The sequence below is a fragment of the Cotesia typhae genome, unplaced genomic scaffold, assembly GCF_013202065.1.
Source record: "Cotesia typhae breed Kobodo isofemale line unplaced genomic scaffold, CoteBio_Ctyphae contig_65, whole genome shotgun sequence".
Taxonomy (NCBI): Eukaryota; Metazoa; Arthropoda; class Insecta; order Hymenoptera; family Braconidae; genus Cotesia; species Cotesia typhae.
In genome coordinates, this window is record NW_027423762.1 from 265,575 (window position 1) to 290,815 (window position 25,241).

Genomic DNA, 25,241 nt, shown 5'->3' on the forward strand with positions numbered 1-25,241 from the left:
ATGCTATAAATGTATTGAGATGAAATCAGAGCTGTGGTATTAGTCTTGCATTTCAAGATCTATATCCCGCGATTTCAAGATATGAATTGAAATTTTGTATTCGTGCAAAATAAGATCTTCACATTTTTCACTTTTAAATGATATTTAAATTGGATATTTTAATACTATGCATATTTTATTATATAATAAAAATATTTAAAATACTAAAACTACATAAAATTTTTAAGACGACTAAAAATATGAAAACATTTAATTTTTTTTTAATTATGAAATTTTTATTTATTTTATTATAATTTGTAAATAAATGTGAAACTGCGTACACTCTTATAGTGATTATTTGGATAACAGATAAAATCGTCCACTCATTGACTTCATTGGCTTTTCGTAAAAATCATTAAAACAATGTTGAAATATTTATTCTTTTCTGACAAAAGTTCGACCTCTGCAATAGTATGTAATTTATTATATCGTGTAAGGAATTGTAAACATATTTCATAATACTTACGTTATTGTTTTTTTTTCCGTATTTTTTGATTGTGATCGAGCGCGATTTAAAACTTTAAGAAAATCAGAAGTTTTTGTTCGCATTCTCGAATGAATATAAACTTTACTGCATTTTATGTGATAATGCAGGTAATTACGAAACATATGAATTAAATCAATCGTATTAGCCCTAGCTTCACCATTTGTGTGCCGTGGAAATAAAACTTGAAACATTGATTACAACAGAATAAATATTTTTTAATTTTATTAATTTTTATCTCTATAAAAAAAACGATTTAGCCAAAGATTTGACAGACTTGACAATACGAAGAGCGAAAAGTGAACTTTTCATCCGCTCACTTGACAATATTACTTTCCTGTCTTCTGTATCGTCAAGTTTGTTGTATCATTAGCCGAAAAATAGAATTGAAGAAAAAAAAAAAAAGTTACCAAATGTTATATATCCGATACTATCACCAACAGCAGCATTACATTCTTGAAGTTCCAAAGGTGGTTCTCGATGGCTAAAAAGCACTTGAGGAGCTGTATGGCTCGCTCTTCTGCCTTCTTTAAGTTCTTGTAAAAACATTTTTCCAATTACCATATCATCTTCATCTTTGAATATTGTACTAAAAACTACTGTGACACGATCACTTTTAGCTTCAATATATCTGAATAAACAAAATATTATTCATAAAATTAATATATACAGTTTCGAAATTTATTGAAGATTAATTAATTTCTATTAAAACTTTACATCGTTTCCTGATCACGATAGTGTATAACAGCTTTTTTTGGAAGTTGCTTATCTAACGAATCATTATATTGTTCTTGAAAATCGAAATACTTTTCAAAAATACTGGCAAAGCAATGTCGTTTGAGTAATCCAATTTTTTTGATAATTACCTCCCAATTTTCGGGTAAATTCTTTAAATCAATTTGTACTGAAACATCATACCCTGAAAATAAAAAACATTTTTGTTTTACAACCACAAATTTAAATGAAACAAGCAAAACTAACCAGTCTCTGTATCTACAAGATGAGACCCATATTCTTTTTTAAGTAGTTCATCCACACCATATTCTCGTAATTGCTCGTAAAACTTAAGTAGGATACTAATCTACAGAAACAACAATGTAATTGAGTTATTGGAGATCAATAAATATAATAACTTAATAATAAATTAGTTTTGCAACTTAGTAGTCTTTTCTAAAGCTACTATATTTCTTATAAAATGTAGTTGGGAAATTTTGTATATGTATTCATAGTTTTTTTTTTATTTTACTCTTTGAATAAAGTAATATTCTCAGTACAACGATTTGATTAATATTAAAGTAAAGTATATTTTTTATTTTTTTAACTTATTCTTTTTAAAAGAACTAGAAATTAAAAAAATTTTTTATTTAGTTCATTGAGATAGAAAAGTATTTTTTCTTCGACTGCTGATTTTTTTATTTTTCTAAAATAATTGATTTTTAACGAAAAAAACTTTTTTGTCTTTGATCGCCTATCAAGTAAAATTAACTTTTTGTCTTACCCTGATTTTTGTCTTTTCACCATTTGGATTAGAAACATGGAATATGGCTCCATCAAAATCGACAATGGTAACATCTGTTGACTCTTGTTTATGGCTGAAAACATTTAAGTAAGAAATAACAATTTAAGTAAAAACAACTGGAAATAGATGAGCGTGAATTCAGCCGACATCCAATAGTTGAAAACTTTAACAATCGATATTGATAAAGTTGAATAGTATATTACAGCCCTTAGGAAGTAAAAAAGAAAACCTCAGATCACATGTTTGTTGACCTCGGCTTCGCCTCGGCCAACAATTACATGTGATATGAGGCTTTTCTTATTTTCCTTCCCAAGAGGTGTAATATACTATTTTGTTGGGAAATATTGGAAATATATATATGTTCTTCAAAATCGATTAAATTCAACTATTTTAAAGTTTTTTCCTTTATTTTCAGGAGCATTTTTTCATATTACTCTCGAAATGGCTAGAATCGATAATAAGTTTTCATGATTAAAAAATGGTTAAAACAAATAAAATAAAAAATGCTCTTGTAGATCTTGATCAAAATCTACGAGAGCATTTTTTTTTATTTTTATTATCTATACTGTAAATAATAATTTTTTTCTTATCAAGCAAATTTAAATTTTCATATATAAGCGTGCAAACACTATTTAGAAGTATAAATAGTATATTGTGTGACTAGGGAGTGAAGTTGCCTGCCCGAGCGAAGCGAGGGCTGGCATCACTAGGTCTAAAATCGTTTTGTTTCATCCCGCGTCATACATTATATTTTTCATACAAGTAGCATTAAAAATGCTAGTTTTAATGTCTGGAGTCAACCAGAACTAGATAGTTTCAGACGAATAGCGAAAATACCATTTTATTATAAAACTTATTAAGAAAATTAAAAACTACAATTAAAGAAAGTAATGGTTTATTTTCTATTGAACATCATTCGTGAATAGAATAGTTTTCTTTTGTCATTCTTGTTCATGCTTAGTAACAGAATTATAATATGTCAGTATAGTTAACGGTTATAATGACTATTATAAAGGTGTAAAATAAAAAAAAGATACTCTGATAGAATTGAAAATAAAGCTTTAACTTCATCTTGCGGGCAGAAAATCGTCATTTTCTGCCCGCCGGGAAGAAATGATTAATTCCTGGCCGACAACAGTCGCATTGGTCTGAAATTGTCTAGTTTCGGTTGGCTCAACAGACATTGAAATTCGCATTTTCAATGCAGGTTATATGAAAAATAAATTTTTTAGAAAAAAAAAAAAAATTATTGTAACAAAAATACATAAAAAAATAACTTTTTTTTTGGGTCAAATACTTGTGTATGAAGACTAAAAATAAATTGTAAATTTTGTAATTTCCCGCTAAGAAAATTGAAAATTTTCAAAAATCGGGAAGTTATTGGTTTTACCCCGTTTTTCAAAAATCGAGTTCTCATCAGATCTTGACGTTTTGAGGTCCTAGGAAGCTTCCCTGACTATTCCCGCATGTGTGTGTGTGTGTGTGTGTGTGTGTGTGTGTGTGTGTGTGTGTGTGTGTGTGACCCTTTTATAACTTTTGAACGGCTTGACCGATTTGATCGCGGTTGGCGCCATTCGAAAGGGCTTGACCAAACTTAGATTTCCTGAAAATTTGAACCGATTCGGGCCAGTAGATTTTGAGAAATTGCAAAAAAACGACAAAAAAAATTTTTTGAAAAGTGGTTTTCTTGCAATCACTTTTAAGCGGCTTCACCGATCAATTTCAAAAACTAATCAGCTCTTAACATCAAAAAACTGCGTCGAATGCCGCCAGTCCGGTCAAAATCGGTTGATTCGTTCGTGAGTTATCGTGAACGCAAGAAAATCGAAAAAAGTGTTTTTTCGGGATTACTCTGAAATTTTCGGTTCGATCAATTAAAATCTGAAAATTACTTATGAGGATGATAAAACTGCGTCGAATGCCGCCAACCGCGTAAAATTAACACACGCACACACACATAGTGACAACATTGCGAGGGTAGTCAGGAAGGCTTCCTGTGATCTTAAAACGTCGAGATCTGATGAAAACTCGATTTTTGCAAAACGGGGTTAAACCAATAACTTCCCGACGTTCTTAGCGGGAAGTTAAAAATTTTTTGATTTTGATCTCGAATTTTTTATGCCCAAAAATAGGTGAAGCAGGTGAACAGTACTTGGATATGATAAATTGTAAAAATTTTTTATTTATACTTTAATTTCAACTTGTATTCTTAAAAGACTAAATTGTCACTACCATGACATTAAAGTTAGCTGTCACTTGACTATTTTTTAATTTTTTTTTTAACAAATAAATTTGCTCCAAAAAAATATTTTTAAAAAATTGCATTTGTAGTTTTTTAAAATTTCTAAATGTCAATTTTTTTGCCATAATTTATTTGTTACGAAAATTCTTAAAATTATCAACTATCAGCTAAGTTAATTTTCAGGTCACTACCATATTTTAACCGGAAACTTTTAACCGATGCGAATCAATTCAAAAGGCTAAAGATAAATAATTATTTTCATTTTTAGGAACAAGAAATGTTTTTAAATTTTTAGTATAATTTGAACTTTTTTTGGTTTGTCAATTTTAGAAAAATTTTAGAAAAACAGAATCTCAATACAAATTACACATGCAAATATGAAATAAATTTATAAAGGCAGCTAACATTTTCTTTTATAAATTAACTGAAAAAATCCAGTTTGTTTGATATAATTATTTATTGTAAGCGAATATCTTACAAAAATTGTTTAATATACTAAGATAAAAGACCCAGTTATTGACACTTGCAATTTTACTTTAATTAAAAAAAAAAAATCGACTCTATTATATAAATTCATAGATATAATTTTTGAATAATAAATTTTAAGATAATTGGATTTTTGAGAACATTTGATTATTTTTATTAGAATAAAATTACAAATGTCAAACAACTAGGCCAGTGTCAATATCTGGGTCCTTCACCTTAATATAAATTAAAACCAGATTTAGTATGGGCATTTTTATAAGAAAAAAATAGTATATATTTACCCTGAAAGAGAATTTTTAATTTTCGATTGCAACGTTTCTTCTAATATTCGATTGTTGATCTCAAGAAAAATCATTGTAATGAGTGTTTTAACTTCAATAACAATAATGAGTCGTATAAATAAATATCACAAAATATATACCAAAAAATACAAAAGTTATCTTATAATATAATTGGGTGAGGATATTTGCACTTAGGACACATACTTCTGATATATCTATATGACGGCATGGGAAACGGGTGAGGACGGATATAATGTAGGTATAGTATCTTTCACAGAAAAGTGGGAAAGCCCCCTTAGTCACATTTAATTAACGTGGGTAGTTAATTGTAGATGGGCTAAACGGAATGTATTTTCATAAATATTAATTGTTTAGTTACTTTTGAAATCAATTTTGTAATCAAATAAAATTAAGTTCCAAAAAAAAAAACATACGACATACGACTATTGCGGAAGTTTCATACATATGACCGGATTTAAAATTTTCTCTAAAAATTTATTAGAAACAAAAAATTTCAGAAAATGTCTTAACTGTAGCCTTCTCTTATTATAGTTATGTAAAATTTTAACATAAGTTTGAATAAAATATCGATTGAATATCAAAATATTCATTTTAAAAATTTATAAATTTGCATGTTTATGTTAGTAACTATTTATTCCTACGTTTCGGACTGTTATGTCCTGCAAAGTCACTAGATTGCTCGTACTGCCTTCTTCTGGACTGAGGTGTGAGTTGTGGTCACGCGGGATCAATTTAAATTTATTGTTGTTTATTAATTTAGCTTCTGATAATGGAATTTGTTAGATTATGTTGAAGAAAAAGGAAAACTTTAGTTTGATGAACAATTTTAAATGATAAAGAATAATTAACAAAGAGCTTGATTTTATTCGGTGGTTTCAGCTACAGCAAGTGCTCAGTTACAGCTCTCGAGGAGAAGTGAAGATACAAAGTTTTGGCTCGAAGTCGGTGTTTCCCGGCTTCACTTTTCCCTCTGTTTCAACCCAATATACTTAGTTTATTACATCTTATACTTATTCTAATATGTATACTAATACTTATTCTAACTTATGCACTGATACTTTTTCTTGTCCGTGTCTGTGCCTACATATATTTTGTTTGGTACATACACAAATACATACTCGAGCTCACATTTATATCTTAAATTCTTATGGCTTATGCATTAACAAAAATATCAACTTTAGAACATTGTTATTATTATTATTAAATTGTTATAAAATTATAAGTATAATTATGCAAAGTTTATCTATCATAATTACAAATTAACCATTAATTCACAAACGTTACTTATTGGACAAATATGATTAAGATGTTTAAATTTAATATATGTATTGTAGATCAATTATCATTTCGTTTATTAATTAATGAGATATTATCATTTTAAATAAATATTAAATATTACCAAACGTAACTCCAATAGTTTATGAGTTATTTATTTAACAAATAGTATTATTGTTGGCTTGGTTCTATGGTCTTATTCTATTTTATAATTTACGACTTTTTTAAAATATTTAACGAAAATGTTTATGTAACTACCCTGATTAAGAAATCTAATTTGAAACGATTTAAAATGATTTGAAATGATTTAAAAACCTGTATAAACCTGGTATCAAATAATTAATTTTAATTAATCGGATCTATACAAATCGTTTGTTCGTCATTTGTTCTTATTTGTTCGTTAAAAATATTTATTTGTTCGGTTATTATTTATTTATAAAAAATTAAACAAATTTTTTTTGTTAAGTTAGCGTTTTATGGCTCGAATTAAAAAAATTTTTTTTTTAAACGATAAATTAATTTTTTTTATTGTTTGTTCGATTAATTTGATTGTTTGTTCGATCATTTTTCCATTTTAATTTAATTTTTTCTTAACAATATTTTCAGTTTTTTTTAGTTAGTTCGGCGCATGCGCAGACTTGTGAAACTGTTAAACGACTCTTGATCCCTTAAGGGGTCGAAATCTCACGGTGTATCTACGTTAGCTCCAATCAGCTCCAATATTGTATTTATGGCAATATTGCTAATTAAATATTCTAATTAAATTTATTGAAATAGAAGTATTACGGAATATAATCCACTCATGTATTCAATTGTGATAATGTCGGTTGGTGTTTAGTTATTTGCATAATAGTTTGGAGTATCTATTATAGAAAAATCTGCTAATTGATTTATCAAAAAAATCCTTAGCAGTACAATGAGACGTCGAAAAATTATAGCTGATTAATTTATTAGTAATTGTAAAGATGAAGTTTCGTTTTTGTAAGTATGCATTTTTTTTATCTAATAAATTTTTTATGCATTCAAAAATTAAATCCTTACAATTTTTATAAATTTTCAGATCTCAGTGAATAATCATTTACATATAGCCTAAGTATTTAAACAAATATCACATGATCATAAAAAATCGTAATAAAGTAAATATAGGCTTTAATTTAAGCAATTTATTAAATTTGTTATCGACAAAGGACATACTGTGAAAGTTTAAGATGAACGGAGTACTTATATTGAATGCGTCAATAAAGCGATACAGAGGTTAAAATGTTTTAACATGATTGGAGTAAGTTGATAAATTCTTTTTAAAATATTTAAACTACCATTGACAATCTCTTTAGAAGAAATTTCTTTAATCCAATCAGTAATTATTTTTACTAATACTTATTTTTATTCCGTTATATCAACAATCTTATATTATTTTTTTTTTCAAGAACAAAACATTCACATGCTGCACTTATTGATAGTTATGAGAATATATATAACTGAAACTTGAAATACTTACGAATTGCATACTTACCGTGTGGTTTTCATTTAAAAAGAAAGATTCCATCTTATTGACACAAGTAAGTTATTTAATTGTCAATGCAACTGTATAAGTAATTCAGTTAATTTCTACAATTATTTTTTAATTCCTAGGTTTACTCTTATACGTTCAACAAAATGTATAACTTTTGAGATAGATCATTTTGAAAATGTAGTTGTTTTGAGTGTATCAACTAAAGAATGGCCAATAAAGAAACGTTTATAAAGGTATAGAAAATCTTTTTTAGTTCTAATAATCACAATTTCTTTAATAATGTTTATATATTTGACCTTATTCCTCATATTCTAGATATCAAGACAGTGCAGCTTACATGAATCTTGGCCGTGTACTAGCCTAAAAATGTTTGGAGAGTGGAATATTATTTGTCCGTGCTGATGCCGATTTACCAGATAGTGAAAAAACTAATTTAGCGTTGCAACAATTAGTTAATGAGGGTACTTCACTAAAAGAACCATTGCGCAAAAAATTTTCTGGATTAAGTAAGTATTTATCATTAGTATTTTACATTGAAATAAATTTTCTTAGAGCTAGAGAATTTTTCATGTACTTAAAATGTTGAAACATATATTATACTGAAATCAGTAGGTATCTAACAATTTTTTGGTTTAGTTACGAAAATAAATTAGTACAAAAATAATATTTTTAAAAAATTGCACTTTCAGTTTTTTAAAATTTTGAAATGTAGAATTTCTTTTTAATTTTCTCTGACGAATTATTTATTAAAAAAATTTTCTAAAAACTAACAGACGTCTGCTGATTTTTAGTATGATGAAACAAATTACTATAAATGAAATTAATTAGAAGATTTTCAAGTATTAAATAATAATAATATGATTACGTTTTCTTACCAAAATTTAATTTGAATTATTTACATAATGTAAATTATTGGAAAAAATTAATTAATATATATATATATATATATATTTTTTTTTTCTTAAGTAGGTAATGCTACAAACACAATCCACGGACTAGATAATTAGGGTCCCGGACTCCTCCAAAAACGGACGAAAAAAACAGATCCGCCCGGGTCTAGTATCCACAAGTCCACGGATGATATTTATAGACACATCGATTATATCCATCTAAGCCAATATTTGTCGATGAATACTCCGATGGTGACGAGTGGATTTTACTTATTAATGAAAAAATATATAAATTAAAATTATAATAATGCGTATTAATTAGATATAAATCTATGTATCAATACTTTACCCTGGGATTTTGTTCCATAGTCTAGAAACGGCGTTACATATTTTTAAAACTTTGGTTCCTAACCCCCTGTAATCATTCATCGCAACCAAACTATTTTTTTGTTCCTCATTAGCATATCTTACAAAACCATAGCCTTTACTAAATTCAGAACTATCTAAAATAACTTTAGCAGTACGGATAGAATTATAGTTAGCTGCAAATGATAATTAGATTTAAAGAATTGGTGTATTTTTTAAATTTTCGATGAGCAGTGCGCGAGACCTTAGACCAGATATCCTTATTTTAATATTTATTTAACTGCAATAAATGTTACTATTATTTTTTTAATTATTTGATCCTTTAATAGTTTTACTTCTATGTACTGTACATATGAACAACACATCTTTTACACTGAACACACATACACTCCACGAGTATCTATGCTGCCTCATTTTTATTTGTTCATACTTTTTAAATATTTTATATGAGGATGGGCAGGATATTTATGATCATTCGACTATCTATTACACTTACCATTGTCACAAAATATTTAATAGAATCAATCCCTACACAATTTTTTTTATTTAATTTCTATATTTTTAGATTTTGTATTTCAACTTTAGTATACTGAGATATGAGCGTGTTTATTTTTTTTATTATTAACTGAATTATTTATTTGTTTGTTATTTATTTGTTTGTTATTTATTTGTTAAGTATGTCAATATAGTTCAACTGGAACTCTCGATAGTTCGAACATTCAAACATGAAAAATTTCTTTTTTTCATCTCCGGGCGTAAAGCGTCAACTTTAGCCTCGCTGCGCTAAACGAAGTTTCCGCTTTACGCCTTCGTCGAGGAAAAAAATGGTATACACTCCTCGGGAAGTAAATAAGAAAGCCTCAGATCACATGTTTGTTGACTTCGGCTTCGCCTCGGCCAACAATTGCATGTGCTCTGAGACATTTCTTACTTTTCTTCCCTAGGGGTGTAATGTACTATTTTGTTTTTTTATTTATACGTATATAGCAAAAAAATTAGTACTTATCATTGGCATCGAATATAAAGAGCGCCATGAGGCACCATCTTTAATTGATTACTGATAGATTCAGGGTTTTTCAACAAATCATTGTAGCACATCCATGATCCAGATATTCGTCGACAATAAGCAACGTAATGGTTTGAGTAGTATCCTGCAACTCCAGACAATCTAAAATTGGATAAATAAAGAATACAAGTTTGAAACTAAAAAATTCATTATTTGAAAGTAATTAAAATAATTTACCAACCGGTAACGAACAGTACAGCTACTATCATCTTTAGGGTGATTCAAAAAAAAAGAATATTTTTTTTTTCGTTTGGTACTCTGAAAAATAGGTTCCTAGACACCTCTAAGAAAGCCTCTCCAAGCATGAGTTCTTAATTGTAACGGGAAGGTCCTCCTTCTTACAGTTTTCTATTTTTTCTTATTATCAGATAGAAAAATTTATATCTCGCTTCCAACTACTTGAAAAAATATCTTGTTCCTTAGATTTTGTAGGAAATTGAATGCTCTACAAAAAAGGTCTCTTACGATTTTTTCGTAAACCCAACCGTTTAAAAGATATTAACGGTTAAAGTTTGATTATTTTTGGGAAAATTTTTTATTTCTTATGAATTTTATAACTCAATGAAAAAAAATCATTATGAATGATGAAACTCATAGTTTTGTAGGAAATTTACTGCTCTATAAAAATGGTCTCTTATGATTTTTCGATCAAGTTGAGCGTTTACGAGATATTCATCGTCAAACATCAATGCATATCAATTTTTCTAGTTTTTGATCAATAATTCGAAAAATTTCAATTTATTCTGTGAGTTTCAAGGAAATTTAGACAAATTTGAGTTTCTATGAATAGAAATATGTTATGAACTATTTTTTTAATTAGTTTTTTTAGTCTTGGACATGTTTGATTACATTAAAACAAAAAATTAGTGCATTTTTTTAAATATATAATTCAATTTAGTGTGTTTCACATGTGTTTCACTTTTTTATCGAAGAATTTATTTATTTAATTATCAACTGCCATATAATTTTCAATATTTTCAACATAACGGTACACTTTTACTGTAAATAATTTCCTCTATTGCAGTTTGGGTAGTTTTTTCGATGTTCTTTGATAATTTGCAATAAGTATTGGAATTGCTCTTCATTTTTTGTCAAGCATTGATTATACTCACTAACTAATGCAACAGCTCGTTCTGCTGAATCATTAACAACTTTCAATTGGTTAAAGTAGTCTTTATTTTCAATGTAACTGTCATTAGTAGGCCACGATTCAATATCTTTATCAAGGAAGTCATATGGTAAATCAAAGATTTTAAAGAGATTTAAAGACTTTTTAGAAACAAAGTCACTCAGACTTTTTGCGTTAATGAATTCAAATCGTTTTTATCAATTATAAATTTTTAGCTTTAGAATCTGTACCGTTACGAGTATTAACAGCTCCAACAATATTTTTTTACTTCCAATGAAACGGTATCGTCAAATAATGATAAAATGGCAAGTTCATCACTTAAATACCATAAATGCAAAATCATTTTTTCATAAGTTGCTGAAGAAATCAATGAATTGATATTTTTGTACTCGAATAAATTTTTCAAAAACTGCAAGTCATGATCAGCAGCAGTTGTTGCAGAAGTTGATGAAAACCAAGCTTTTAAATACAGTGTAACTATAAATATACAAATTTGCCGAAGACCGTCCAATTCTTTATTAGAAAGTTTAAATTCATTTCTGAATAGAAACATTTTTAAACTGTAAATTGCCTTCGCCATCCACCTAGCATGATGAATTGCACCAGGACGTTTGAAAAAAATTTCTTCTTGAGGCATTTCTCCAAGGAAAATCAACGACAATTCCAACAATTCTTTATAGTCATCTCGGGGTTGTAGTAACTATCAAAAACAATTAAAAATTTGTCAGAAACAAGAAAATTTTTTTTCTTAAAATCGCAGTTAAATCATACCTGTAAGGATTGTGCAATTAAACGAGATATTTCATTTTTTTTATCCAAAATGATATCAGCAACAACAGTATCTTCAATTCCAGCTTTATAATTAGTTTTATTTATTTCATCCCATGATTTTTTAAATCTTCCGAACATTGGTACGTTTGGCCCAGATGACACAGGCCAATATACTTCAAATGCACTTCTCAATATGATCTCAAAAATGTGGTGACGACATGGTAACTAGATTAACTCTCTTCCCAAAGTCTTTTCAATTGCCTTACATGTACCGTTATGAATTCCTGTATAAAGAAAATAGATAACTATCGTTAAATTTAATATTTTCAACAAATTGTAGATTATATTTAAAATCCAAATGAGTAAATAATTCTCAATAATTTCAAAAGTGAAATTCAGTAAGCAATAAAAATTAAACTAGAACGTTAATAATTAAATATTTTTAGATTAAATTATCATTGATAAGTTACCTGTATTAACTGCCGTCGTGTCAAAACACATCGCCTTAACATAATTAGTAATACCCCATTCACTCAATGTCGATAAAATGGCTGATGTTTGATTGTCTGCCGTCCCAGAATTCATTTTTGGAACCCCAAGTAATTGTTCGGTACCAAATGCAGTTAAAATAACTGGTAGCCGTTCCACAGATTTTGATCCAACAAGGTCATTCAGCATTTTTCCGTCCCAATGCACAACGTATTTATCGTGTGTCTTAAAGTTGTCATTAAGTCCTTTAGCAATGTCTTCTCTTTGAAGCATACGAGCTCGTTGAATTGAACTATAACTGAGCGTTGTATCTTCAATTTTAATACCTACTGCTAGTAAAACCGGAGCAATAATAAACATCGCATTTCTACTGCTGACATTAGCTCGGTCGAGTCCAAAAATGACTTCAGGAGTTAAGACATCAAGTTTTGCTCGTTTTGTCGGAATTGGAGGTTCATACTCTGAATCAGATCCAAAATTTGTAACTCCACTTAATGTATACGTAGAGAACGACTCTGATTTTTCACTTGGAACAATCGCATGACTGGTAGACGGTTGATCTAAGTCTGGAATAAGATCTGTTTTATAAATTAAACGAAGAAAATGTATAGAATTTATTCATTTTGATGACAAATAATTAAGAAAGGACTCCAAAATTGTCTAGTCAAATGTCATCTAGTCATCTATGAAAAGTTACACTACTACCTGACTTTATAATAATTAAATATCTCAGATACTTACTACTCTCATCTATTCCCATCATAGTTGTGGTTAAGTTTGATACAGGTACATTATTAGAAAGAATCTCTTTATGGGTACCGAATTTTTGATCCAAATACAACTTTCTAATATTATCATCAAGCACTTTTAAGGATTTTTCGCTCACAATGTCGAATAATTTTTATCGAAATTTTTTTGTAATTTTAACCATTGACTGTGATAGCGAAGAAATTTTTGACTGCATTAGGAGCTCCACTAGTTGGAATCTAATTTTTCTCCACAGTTCAATAACTTGGTCAACTGAATTTTTAGCACTTTGTTTGATTGAATACTTTAAAATTTTAAGTTGGTAGAAAAACACACGCATAACCTCTTTCACTTTTGGTAACTTACGTTCCGAAATTCTTTGTAGAGGTATTCCGATAAAACGTATTTCTTTATTCATTGTAGGTTAATTGATGATAAATAAATTTATGTGATGATTATAAGACTTATTTAAAATGAATTATTTTATTACGTATTATTACGTAAAAAACATAGATGGCGTTAGTTTCAGAAGACAAACAGAAGAAGAAATGGAATTTAAAACAAAAATCCCCTCGAACGAAAATTTTATGTATATTTTGTGAAAAACAAATTAAAAATACGCACTGAACAAATTTCATAATAATAAATGACAACGCGATTAAGATTTTAAATTATTAAAGATAAAATTAAAAAAAAATATTATTAGAATAAAAACTTTCAAATGAATTTTTGAACAGAAAACATCTATAGGAGTTGCTTTTATAATAAAAACTCAAATTTGTCTAAATTTCCTTGAAACTCACAGAATAAATTGAAATTTTTCGAATTATTGATCAAAAACTAGAAAAATTGATATGCATTGATGTTTGACGATGAATATCTCGTAAACGCTCAACTTGATCGAAAAATCATAAGAGACCATTTTTATAGAGCAGTAAATTTCCTACAAAACTATGAGTTTCATCATTCATAATGATTTTTTTCATTGAGTTATAAAATTCATAAGAAATAAAAAAATTTTCCCAAAAATAATCAAACTTTAACCGTTAATATCTTTTAAACGGTTGGGTTTACGAAAAAATCGTAAGAGACCTTTTTTGTAGAGCATTCAATTTCCTACAAAATCTAAGGAACAAGATATTTTTTCAAGTAGTTGGAAGCGAGATATAAATTTTTCTATCTGATAATAAGAAAAAATAGAAAACTGTAAGAAGGAGGACCTTCCCGTTACAATTAAGAACTCATGCTTGGAGAGGCTTTCTTAGAGGTGTCTAGGAACCTATTTTTCAGAGTACCAAACGAAAAAAAAAATATTCTTTTTTTTTGAATCACCCTAATCATCTTCCTTAGTCACTGGTAGCGATAAATAAATTGGCAGCTCACTTAATTTACATTGTCTACCTTCAATTTCTTGACGTGTTTTTATATCCAATTCAACGAAATGTAAGTATTTGGCTTCTGTCGACGTATTCTTTTGTATTTCTTACAAAAATTACAATGCATGTTATACATTACAGGATGATAATCTAATGATTTTTCCAAAGAAGTAAATCCACACTGAGTAATTATATTATAATTTATAGGAAAGGTTGCCACATTTTTATTATTATTATTTTGACAGTTTGGAGTTGGACAATAATTGTTTTCAAAAAGGCTCGGCTCATCAGCAAAAAGTCTTGCCCACAGAGAATTAATATTGTCTTCACAAAATATCGTTCGCGATATAGTTGTAACTGCATAATTTTCTTTTTTATATTTTTTTCGTGTTTTTTCTGTATCTTTATAAAGATGGTACAGAATTTCAAATCGTTTTTTTGTATATATTGTCAGTTGACCCATCTTGACTGAAATCAATCAAAAATTTAAAAATTGAATTTTTTGAATACTTGCAAAACTCAAAAAAATTTTCATCTTGTAGAATAGATTCAAAAAAAATATGTATAACGGTGTCAAAAGGACACGTGTTTTGAGGTAACCAAGCGTAGCCATAACATGGGACAGCTTTACATTTGAAACCATTATTTAATAAATAATTTTTTTTTTCCGTTAAGTTTTTTTCTGCCTCCACGAAATTATTTTGTAATTTAATCTCGGGGTAGTCTTGAAAATATATACCTAAATTAATTTGTTTTCGACCAACTTCATTAATAGCCGCAGATAAATTGTTCTGTGGTTTTTTGTTGTTGATAGGCATGCTAGTCTTGAAACTGTAATTATGATCTTTTAGTTCTTCAATGTCATTAGTACTATAAATATCAAAATCACAATTTTTAGTTTTAATTCGATGCTCATGGTGATTAATTTCGCTGCTATCATTGGAATTATTATCAACATTCATTATATTGGCACTGAAATCATCAATCATCTTATTATTAAACACATCAGCAGCTCTTTTTCGATTTTCACTGCGATCCTCTTGGAGAACGATATCGCTAATATAATCATAGTTATCATTTACATTGACTATATTGTCACTTAAATCCCAAATAATATTTTTAAAATCATCATCATTTTTTAAATCCGGTGTAGCTTCAGTCTGGTCACATTTTGCCGATTTCATCCAATCAAATCCGTTAAATTTATTATTTGTAGCCTTCCCTTTCCAATTTTCTCCTTGGTCATTTTCATTCTTTATATCAGTTATTTTGCTCAAATTATAATTAAAATCATCATCATTTTTTAAATCCGGTGTAGCTTCAGCCAGGTCACATTTTTCCGATTTCATCCAATCAAATCCATTTAAATTATTTGTAGCTTTTTCTTTCCAATTTTTTTCTACTTCATTTTTATTCTTGACATCGACTATACTACTCAAATCATTATCTGAATGGCTAATAGCAGCTTTTGAATCAATTTCATTAGAAAAGTCATTAAAATTACTGAAGTCTGCAGACTTAATATTTAAATTAAATACGTTTTTATCTACATTAGGAGTGTTGTTTTTTTCTTCTTCCATGGTATCTTTAACAGGATCAGTTTTTTTTATTATACTTAAGTCACAATTTAAAGTATCACTACAATTTTCTTCCGATTTATTAAAATTTTCAGAGATAAATTTTGTTATTTTTGATCTAAGGAGAACAACTCCACCAAGAAGATAGTCGAGGTGCAATTTTAAAAAGGTATACGCATTAGTGGGTAGTGAAACTTGATGCTTTAGAGCCATTTTTAAATCTTTAAAGTCCTGCTCTACGTAGCTAAATGTTGCGCGCAAATCAGTATAAGGAATGCATACATTCGACCACAAAGGAAACTCCATTATCATTTCCACTAATGGTTCCTCTATTGGAGGCATAAAAAAACTCTGGAGCTTTTTCCCTTGACAGATTACCTTTTTAGACATTTTCAAGAGCTTGGTCATCCACGCTGACATAGACATTGAATCTTTTTCGGAGATTTTCGATGAAACTTGTTCAACATCACATTTTTTAGAATCAAAATCGTACTTATCGATTTCTTGTGTTACATTCAACAAAAACTCTTGGATATTTCTGCTTGAAATCAAATTTTCCAACTCTGATTTTGCTTTTGTGGGAGTAATAGTTTCACTGTTAATTGAAATAATGCTATCTTCGTACTCGTTATTACAAACAATTAAAATTAGTAACAAAATATGTTCAAAAGATTTGAAGTTACTACAATCAATTAAAAGGCATATACGGTAAGTGTAAAATTTCATCACAGATGAATGAATTACTGTTTTAAAGCATTTCCATCTTGTTATTGTGTGCACGAAATGCGCTACATCTAATCTGATATAAGTAGTAATATCTGTTGTTATTTTACTTTGGAGATTTTCAAAACAAACTCCAATATAATTCTTAAGAGGCATATCATTAAATGCAATCGACATTGCATTTAATTGAGCACGAGCTCCATCAGATACCGCTTCGTGCGGAGGCTTTGCTCCCAAACGTAGCCATCTTTTCAACCACAGTGTGATAATATCCGCATCTTGTGCTTCGGATAACATTTGATAAATAGCTTGAGATGTTTTATTGAAATTTATAACAATTTCATAAAGAAATATATAAGAACTTTTTTCGCCTCCAGTAACTATTTTGCGAACAACCCATCCCGTCGCATCAACACAAATCGAAGAATATTTTCTGTGAAGACGACGATATTCTTTGTAGCAATGCATTTCAGATTGCGTTGTATAAAAAACAAAAAATGGTGCCTTCCCGATCATTACAATTGAGTTCCTATAAACAGGATCACTGTTAAGGCGATCAATTGCTGCAAAAGTATCCTTTCGATCTACTGGCTTCACTCCTCGTTCATCATCCATAAATTGCTTCTTTGCTTGGCGTAGTACGGTTGGTTTGTGTAGAAATGGGCATCCAGTATCGCCAGGTCGTAATAATTTCGTCGCTGCTTGTTTAGTGTATCCATGGACACCCAGATCTTTCGGTTCTTTACTAATTATTTTTCGTCCTTCAGCTTGCAACGGTCTTCGACAATCTTCGTGTTTATCAACGTAACGTGTATCATAGCACTTGATTTTAATAAATACAGGACCGTCTTCCCGAGGGGCATTTTCAATTAAACCAAGTAAGCGATTGCCACATTTCTTACTTTTACAATGGGCCATTATAGTGAGATAATTATTGCCATTTACAGATATTCTTCCCTTATCGAAAATGAAAGCACATTTTAAACGATATTGTTCCCAAAAGGAGTATGCTATGATATCGGTCCAAATTCTTTTGTTAAGTTTTAGGCATTGCTGTTTATTTCCATCGAAGCTTAATTGAATTACCTGGTTCCATAAGTCTCGGCATATTTCTACATCGAATTCTTCAATTTTACTGAAATCTTCCAAGTATCCAACATGCTCGCAGTAGTCCGGATCATTATCATTGTCACCTTTGTCATCGCTGTTACTATTACTGTCAATACTTTCAATTTCATCACCATAAATGTCTGATTTTGTTATTAATTTATCTCTATAATAGCCGCATTCCTTCAAAGCGATGGTCAATATATTTCTTCGATCACCATTTACATTTGTACGCACAGCGTGACGATCCCATTTGTTCTCCAGCTCATTAGAAAGGGTTTGCCAAATGTCCGATGACCACTTAGGTTTTTCCGGTGGAATAAAATATTTGATGTATTTTTTTAAAACATTGACTGCAGATTCAACGGAAACTTTAGCTTTAGGACCCATTTTTTATTAATTAATTGAAATCTGAAAAAAATGATTCAAATCATAAATTAATTTAACATTAAGAATAAAACAAATAATTAGGTTATTAAAATTATAATTAAGTTTGCATTTAGTACAATCAATTAACCTTATCAGTCGCATATCAGTAATTTTAATAAATAAAATCAGCAAATATATCTTAATAAATAAATATTTTAAAAAATAACAAAAAAACCGTAAAAATAGTTTTGAATTTTAATTTGTTTTTATATAAAATTATACGAATTTTTAATAAAGCAAGTCGAATTACCTGAGGTACAGAAAAATTAAACGGGCTGTCATTTATTTTATAAGAAATAGCGAAATTGTTTTAAATTCAACGACAAAACTATTTTATCGACTGATAATCGAGTAAATATTTTTTTAAATTTGAAAATATTGGTAATCAGTAAAATTAAGTAAATAAAATAAATAATAAATGAAATTTGTTTCTCAGTTCAATTTTAATTAAAATAAAATATTTCTAAAAATAATAATTAATCCAAGATATACATATTATTATTATTATTATTATTATTATTATTATTATTATTATTATTATTATTATTAGATAATATTTTATTTATAATATAATATTGAGACTGAATAATAAATTTATGTTATGAAACAAACTAATTTTTGCAAATTAAGATTTTTAATATAATAAATTTAATTTTCGATAACTTGAAAAATAAAAATAAAAATATATTGAACAAAAAAGATTCAGTCCAGTTACTGTAAGCGTTAAATTAAGAAAAAATGCTCTCATTAATTGACAAAAAACAGCACATTTTCTATTAAAGTGCCCTATATTTTTTTCTAGGTTTTTATTCTATTATAAACGAATAATACTCACATCCAGCAGTACGGAAACACTTAGTTAATATATCAGCCTATTTGATTCTTGCATCATTCCATCAATTTCTGGCATTCTTCACCGACTTTTTCTGAAAACTATTATAAAATTATATATTTTAAATAATAAATTAATCTACTTGTTAATTTGATAAAAAAAATTACCTACTGTTTACAAATTATCAGTAATTTTTCATTGAGAATGTTTTCCAGGGTTAGTATTGTTTTAGAGGGCTATCTTTACTTATCGATCAAAAAATACTGATGATAGATCTTGAATATCGTTATTTTATGGTGAAATAATTGATATACTGTTGTACACAGCTTTGACAACCATTCCTGATATCATAAAATAAACTTGTAGAAGATCCAAAACAGCATTTTTCCTCAGTCTTTTCAGCTGCATCGTCAATACAACGGATTTCTGTATCTTTCAAATCAAAAGCGGTGTTTAAATATACTTTGCTGCTTTCGAATATGATTTTTTATCAAATTCAAACGTTAAGTTAAGTGCAGTAAAGCTTAAAACCTGCATTTTATTCTTCATGGTTAGCATGAAAGGAATCACATACTTTATGTACTTCTTTAGCTCTCTATGCGTATTTTTTCAAATGAGCTACCATGTAATAAGCACAATAAATCGTTATCTTATCCTAAAATGATTCAATCTTATTTGGTGTTTTTAAATCATTCTTTTTCAGAAATCTTCGCCGCAGTTTAAGTATCGCTCACTATCAGATGTCAACATGATGTTTTTCCGGTTTATAGTAAACAATTAATGATTTATGATCGATCATTTTCGTCTGGATGAATTTCTTCTATATCCTGAATTTCTTTATCTGAGTAACAGACCATGAGTGACAGCTTGTAAGTTCGTACAATCATTACACACAAATCATCTAAATGACTTCTGAAAATTTATCCTCGCCATTTTGTAACCCGATTTATATTTGGACTTACGCGATAACAACCGTTTAATTATCGAACTCTGGGATATTTTGAATCCAAATCGGAATATATAGCAATACCATCTGAAGGAATTCTGTATAAGGAAAGCACCTTGTGTCTTTATTGGTTTACGTGTCATATTGACCAGTAGTTTCTGAGCACGTATTTTTTATTATCAACTGTCTACGAAGCACTGACAACTGCAAGTTGCTAGTCTTTTTTTTTATTAACAATGTCTGGTTATTTAATCATAATATGATAGTTGACTCCTTTTTTATAGCAATTCTTCCGACAAATTTGACCGTCAAGATAATTCCAACCCTGCAAATCGTTAAGTAACGATTAAGTAAATAATAAGAGACAATAATTTATGCCTGCTCGTGTTGCTTTGGTATCGATGAAAGTTTGGATTTACGAAAATTTGTCCAAATAAATATGAAAGTTTAAAATAATGCTGATGAATATAAATAAATAAAAGCACAGAAAAATTTATGTATAATTGAACTGCTAAGGATTTTTTTGATAAATCAATTAGCAGATTTTTCTATAATAGATACTCCAAACTATTATGCAAATAACTAAACACCAACCGACATTATCACAATTGAATACATGAGTGGATTATATTCCGTAATACTTCTATTTCAATAAATTTAATTAGAATATTTAATTAGCAATATTGCCATAAATACAATATTGGAGCTGATTGGAGCTAACGTAGATACACCGTGAGATTTCGACCCCTTAAGGGATCAAGAGTCGTTTAACAGTTTCACAAGTCTGCGCATGCGCCGAACTAACTAAAAAAAACTGAAAATATTGTTAAGAAAAAATTAAATTAAAATGGAAAAATGATCGAACAAACAATCAAATTAATCGAACAAACAATAAAAAAAATTAATTTATCGTTTAAAAAAATTTTTTTAATTCGAGCCATAAAACGCTAACTTAACAAAAAAATTTGTTTAATTTTTATAAATAAATAATAACCGAACAAATAAATATTTTTAACGAACAAATAAGAACAAATGACGAACAAACGATTTGTATAGATCCGATTAATTAAAATTAATTATTTGATACCAGGTTTATACAGGTGTTCTGAGAAATGTTGACAAAGTTAGTTTGTTCACTGTTTGTTTACGGAGAATACTTTAATTTATGTACAACAACAATTTCGTATATAAAGTAATATGTCTTATTTATAATTTATTATAAGTTAAATTAAATCATTCAAATTATAGTGAATTTGCCGCGTAATGCATAAAACGATACCTATTATATCATCGGATATATTAGGACGCATACACGCTTTCGGAGCTTTTGGCATTCTCACCTAGATTATTCCCGGAAATATAACAGGAAAAGTAATGAGAATAATACAAATAATGTATTTGGCAACCCAGTAAGTAAATTAGCTGCTATTTGATGAGAGTTAATTCAGCAGACAGCTAATTTTTGAGAATTTTTAGATTAATTTTAACTTAATGGTTGTAAAAAAAATCTAAAAAATTGCATAGAAAAAACTTAGGAAAATTTCTATATGTATTTTTTTATACTATTTCTTCTGTACAAATAAATGGTTCATGAAAATTAAAAAAATTATCATATATCTGCTAATTCACACTCATGCGATTTGACATGTCAGATATCCGAAGCAAAGGCCACTATAAGTGGGGGTTTGAGAAATGCTTTAAATGCCGTTCTTATAAAACAAATAATAAAATAGATAAATAAAAAATTGGATGCATTACAAAATATGCAATTTGTAAAAATGTTAACAGATTGTAATTAGAACTATAAAATTCGTAAAAACGGTACTACTTTCATCTACATCAATATATCACTTCAAATTTGTTTTATTAATTAATATATTTATGATGATGGTCGTTTAGTAGGGGATAGATAAATAAACTTTTTCCTTGTCACTTGAATTTGTTTACATTAAAAATAATTTTTTTCTTATTTTCATATCGACTTCTATTTAAAAAAAAAATGGCAATTTTTTTACATAATAATGTGATTAAATCTTTATTTGAATCGTCAATAAAACAATTTCCTAGATTTTCTAGCCTATTTACACCGGATTATTTAAGTGTAAGTATTTTTTTTTAAACATTTTTCATTGACATAGAAAATTAAATTATTTTTTTTCGTTTGTAGTTGCTAAAACCTAAAATACCGTTATATGGAATGGTGAATGTACAAATTAAAGGTTACAATTTTCCTACATTAGAAAATTTTCAACGATTAATTCATCAACATGCTGTACAGTTAGATATTGATATTGAAAGAAGGTACGTAAAAAGTGAAAAATTTTTGTAGTTGCTTTTTTTCATTGCATTTTTACAAAAATTCATTGAGTAAAATGGAATTTTCAGTTTTGCGATGCCTTCAAAGTCTCTTAAAATACAACGATTAAAGGATATTAATACCGGTTTACAAATTGATTATCAACTAGAAGTTTATGAAAGAAATGTGGTAGTAAGAGATGTATCATCGATTCGACTCCCCATGTTTATAAGATTATTAGAATCAACACTTCCAGAAGGAGTAACGTTAAAAGTTCAACCATGGGATTTGGCATTTGAAAATAAACGATACATCCCTGATAAAGAACTTATAGAAGCAAAAACTGAATTAGAGAATATGCGCAAAAAATGAAAATTTTGATAAATTTAAGTTTTCCAATGTATTTTTAGAAACCAACTCAAGAATCGCTGGGTAGTTTCAATACTAATTAGTTTATTCCAACAATAATTACAAACACAAATAAATTTCAACCAATATTTACATACTGTCATCAACCATGTAATTATAAATTGTTATTAAAATAATATAAATATAGTGTTTTGTAAATTAAAGTTCTTCTCGTATTTCTTTTATCCGATTTACAAGTTGACTTTTCCACATATCTTCTGTTACTGTACTAGCCCATTCCGGAATCGCTGTTTCAGGTAAAACAAAGTTAGCCATCATTGATTTTACTTGATTTATCTTTACAGGATCAAGATCAATATTAGAATTATTATTTGCAGATGAACTCCAAAGATGAAGAGTTTCTGGTGTAGGTTGTGATTGTAGCTCAGGTATTGGTAGTGCTATTTGTGGAGTTGAATCAATTATCGATGAAATCGTCTCATCATCCTAATAAGAGCAAAATGATGTAATTTACTGATTTTACGCAATTATTGTAAATTAAATTTTTTAATTGTTCTAGCTTACTTCGTTATCATTATCAGGATGATCAATAATCAAATCACTATCTGTTGGTACTTGTGACAATGGTAAATAACCCGCTGTTTCAATTTCATCATCATCACTGTCCGATTCATGATTTTCTGCTATTCTATTTATTGATGAATTTTCGGTTATGAAATCTTGATTCATTGGTTGATGCGTTGGTTCAGGTGACATAATTAATTCTAAATCTCTGTTAATAGTAAAATAAACAATAAATTGAATAATTTATATTGATATTTGTAAAATAAGTAGTATGATAATATTTTAGTCCCTTAATTGGTAATGTTACATATCTAAGGGTCAGTTTTTTAACCCAGGGTTAAATTATTTTAATCATTGTAAATATATATATATATATATATATATATATATATATATATATATATATATATATATATATATATATCTATGAAATATATAAATATATTCAAAATGATAAAACAATTTGATCCTATGTTGAAAAACTGGCCCTAAGAGACAATTGATTTTTTTTTTTTTTTTTTTGGAAAGATGTTAATTCCTTAAAGAGTTTTTAAAATTGATTGAATATGATATTTAAATTTGAGTTTCAAAATTTTTGTCGGCTATAATAGCAGGTTAATCTGAGAAATACAGAACATTGCGAGTTATAAATTTACATAAACAAATGACATTTAAATCGGTAGACATCTGACAATTTCTTAAATTTTTATAACAAACCAATTATGATAGAAAAATACTTTTGAAAATTCCTATTTATAATTTAATATGATATCTCCGTGTGAAATCCTTTTGCTACATTTATTTCATAATAATTCAATGGTTATAAAAATTTAATAAATTTTAAGATGTCTGTTGATTTCAGTGTCATAAAAATAAATATCAAAAGGTAAACAGAAATTTTTTAATAATATGTTAGACAGTAATGGGGAATGCAGTACATTTCAGTCTGGGTATAAAGTTGCCTCCCTAATAATAAGTTAAAATGGAAACACACAGAATTAAATATCCTCTACCTTTTTCGAGGGTGTGTATACTATTTTTCACTATTTATATCTGATATCGAAATTTATTATTTTTGTCTTACGAAAGTATACATAAGTCTCACTTAACACTCATCTCTCACTTGTCACTATTAAGGTGTGTTTGCATTTGAGTTGGGTACACAGTGTTGGTAGACCCGTGAAAAATTATTAGGGTATCAGGGCTCTAAAACTATTGTATCCTAACAAAATTTAGAATTTTATTTAATAATTAAATTTTTTTTTATTTCACATCGAGATATTCACAAAAATGATTAATGTAATTTTTTTAAATTTTTTATTACGATTTATTAAGCAAAAAAAAAATTTCTAAAAATTGACAGCTTTCAGCTAATTTTACTATCATGAAGCCAATTATTCGTAATGTAATAGGTCAAATATATCATAAGCATAAAAATATTTTATGATTTCAATAATACTCCTGGGCGAAAAAACTACAGTAAGTAAAGCTTTCAATAAAATAAATTAATATCCACCAGATGGAAGCATAACAGTACACACACTGGTTCTGAATGCTGGTACTCTTCGAATTGTAAGTGTGATTCACCTAGTCACTTCCAGAAGGTGACGCTACCTGTTATGAGAGCCTAGATTCAAATAAAATTTTCGAATATTAAATGTTGTAGATATTAAAGTAAAATTGCCTTAATTTTAACTCGAAATT

The 25,241-nt window shown here is 28.1% G+C and overlaps 4 protein-coding genes and 1 long non-coding RNA gene across 9 annotated transcripts; 2 read left to right on the top strand and 3 right to left on the bottom strand.

The window, feature by feature from the left end:
• Nucleotides 1–241: 241 nt before the first annotated feature.
• Arpc2 (Actin-related protein 2/3 complex, subunit 2) lies at nucleotides 242–5,302 on the bottom strand. The gene is made up of 7 exons (XM_074250839.1): nucleotides 5,052–5,302; nucleotides 2,022–2,115; nucleotides 1,505–1,604; nucleotides 1,241–1,442; nucleotides 934–1,154; nucleotides 506–707; nucleotides 242–442 (listed from the first exon to the last, which is right to left on the bottom strand). Exons 1-7 carry the CDS (start codon nucleotides 5,123–5,125, stop codon nucleotides 415–417), a joined length of 921 nt encoding a protein of 306 aa, XP_074106940.1. The 5' UTR covers nucleotides 5,126–5,302; the 3' UTR covers nucleotides 242–414.
• A 1,709-nt stretch (nucleotides 5,303–7,011) lies between these two features.
• On the top strand, nucleotides 7,012–9,093 carry LOC141532477 (uncharacterized). Its single transcript, XR_012480095.1, has 6 exons — nucleotides 7,012–7,328; nucleotides 7,408–7,626; nucleotides 7,775–7,906; nucleotides 7,980–8,093; nucleotides 8,176–8,366; nucleotides 8,827–9,093. It is a non-coding gene; the product is annotated as an uncharacterized LOC141532477 (long non-coding RNA).
• Nucleotides 9,094–11,578: 2,485 nt separating this feature from the next.
• Nucleotides 11,579–13,520, bottom strand: LOC141532522 (uncharacterized). 3 transcript variants are annotated; one of them, XM_074250899.1, is made up of 5 exons: nucleotides 13,313–13,520; nucleotides 12,902–13,149; nucleotides 12,553–12,796; nucleotides 12,083–12,366; nucleotides 11,579–12,011 (listed from the first exon to the last, which is right to left on the bottom strand). In XM_074250899.1, exons 1-4 carry the CDS (start codon nucleotides 13,332–13,334, stop codon nucleotides 12,308–12,310), a joined length of 573 nt encoding a protein of 190 aa, XP_074107000.1. In that variant the 5' UTR covers nucleotides 13,335–13,520; the 3' UTR covers nucleotides 11,579–12,011; nucleotides 12,083–12,307. The 3 variants fall into 3 exon arrangements, with proteins under 3 accessions (XP_074107000.1, XP_074106999.1, XP_074106998.1); XM_074250898.1 differs by having other exon boundaries at nucleotides 12,553–13,137; XM_074250897.1 differs by having other exon boundaries at nucleotides 12,553–13,149.
• Nucleotides 13,521–21,809: 8,289 nt separating this feature from the next.
• Nucleotides 21,810–23,176, top strand: Mrpl48 (mitochondrial ribosomal protein L48). 2 transcript variants are annotated; one of them, XM_074251050.1, is made up of 4 exons: nucleotides 21,815–22,129; nucleotides 22,376–22,409; nucleotides 22,476–22,609; nucleotides 22,694–23,176. In XM_074251050.1, exons 3-4 carry the CDS (start codon nucleotides 22,506–22,508, stop codon nucleotides 22,974–22,976), a joined length of 387 nt encoding a protein of 128 aa, XP_074107151.1. In that variant the 5' UTR covers nucleotides 21,815–22,129; nucleotides 22,376–22,409; nucleotides 22,476–22,505; the 3' UTR covers nucleotides 22,977–23,176. The 2 variants fall into 2 exon arrangements, with proteins under 2 accessions (XP_074107150.1, XP_074107151.1); XM_074251049.1 differs by having other exon boundaries at nucleotides 21,810–22,409.
• On the bottom strand, nucleotides 23,038–24,943 carry LOC141532618 (male-enhanced antigen 1). Of its 2 annotated transcripts, none has more exons than XM_074251051.1 (3): nucleotides 24,551–24,943; nucleotides 23,538–23,745; nucleotides 23,038–23,459 (listed from the first exon to the last, which is right to left on the bottom strand). In XM_074251051.1, the coding sequence occupies exons 2-3, from the start codon at nucleotides 23,727–23,729 to the stop codon at nucleotides 23,172–23,174; spliced, it is 480 nt and encodes a 159-aa protein (XP_074107152.1). In that variant the 5' UTR covers nucleotides 23,730–23,745; nucleotides 24,551–24,943; the 3' UTR covers nucleotides 23,038–23,171. The 2 variants fall into 2 exon arrangements, with proteins under 2 accessions (XP_074107152.1, XP_074107153.1); XM_074251052.1 differs by lacking the exon at nucleotides 24,551–24,943 and adding an exon at nucleotides 24,476–24,500.
• Between the last annotated feature and the right edge of the window lie 298 nt (nucleotides 24,944–25,241).

Bases quoted from the DNA above. Each gene is read 5' to 3' on its own strand.
- Arpc2 (XM_074250839.1), bottom strand. From the start codon at position 5,125: ATGATTTTTCTTGAGATCAACAATCGAATATTAGAAGAAACGTTGCAA. The intron at 2,116-5,051 runs GTAAATATATAC...AAATGTTTTCAG, and splicing joins ATTAAAAATTCTCTTTCAGG to CCATAAACAAGAGTCAACAG. The intron at 708-933 runs GTAACTTTTTTT...CAATGTTTCAAG, and splicing joins TATCGGATATATAACATTTG to TTTTATTTCCACGGCACACA.
- LOC141532522 (XM_074250897.1), bottom strand. From the start codon at position 13,334: ATGATGGGAATAGATGAGAGTA. The intron at 13,150-13,312 runs GTAAGTATCTGA...TTTATAAAACAG, and splicing joins GATGGGAATAGATGAGAGTA to ATCTTATTCCAGACTTAGAT. The intron at 12,367-12,552 runs GTAACTTATCAA...TTCTTTATACAG, and splicing joins CACGACGGCAGTTAATACAG to GAATTCATAACGGTACATGT.
- Mrpl48 (XM_074251049.1), top strand. From the start codon at position 22,308: ATGGCAATTTTTTTACATAATAATGTGATTAAATCTTTATTTGAATCG. The intron at 22,410-22,475 runs GTAAGTATTTTT...TTTCGTTTGTAG, and splicing joins TTACACCGGATTATTTAAGT to TTGCTAAAACCTAAAATACC. The intron at 22,610-22,693 runs GTACGTAAAAAG...TGGAATTTTCAG, and splicing joins GATATTGATATTGAAAGAAG to TTTTGCGATGCCTTCAAAGT.
- LOC141532618 (XM_074251051.1), bottom strand. From the start codon at position 23,729: ATGTCACCTGAACCAACGCATCAACCAATGAATCAAGATTTCATAACC. The intron at 23,460-23,537 runs GTAAGCTAGAAC...TGCTCTTATTAG, and splicing joins ATCCTGATAATGATAACGAA to GATGATGAGACGATTTCATC.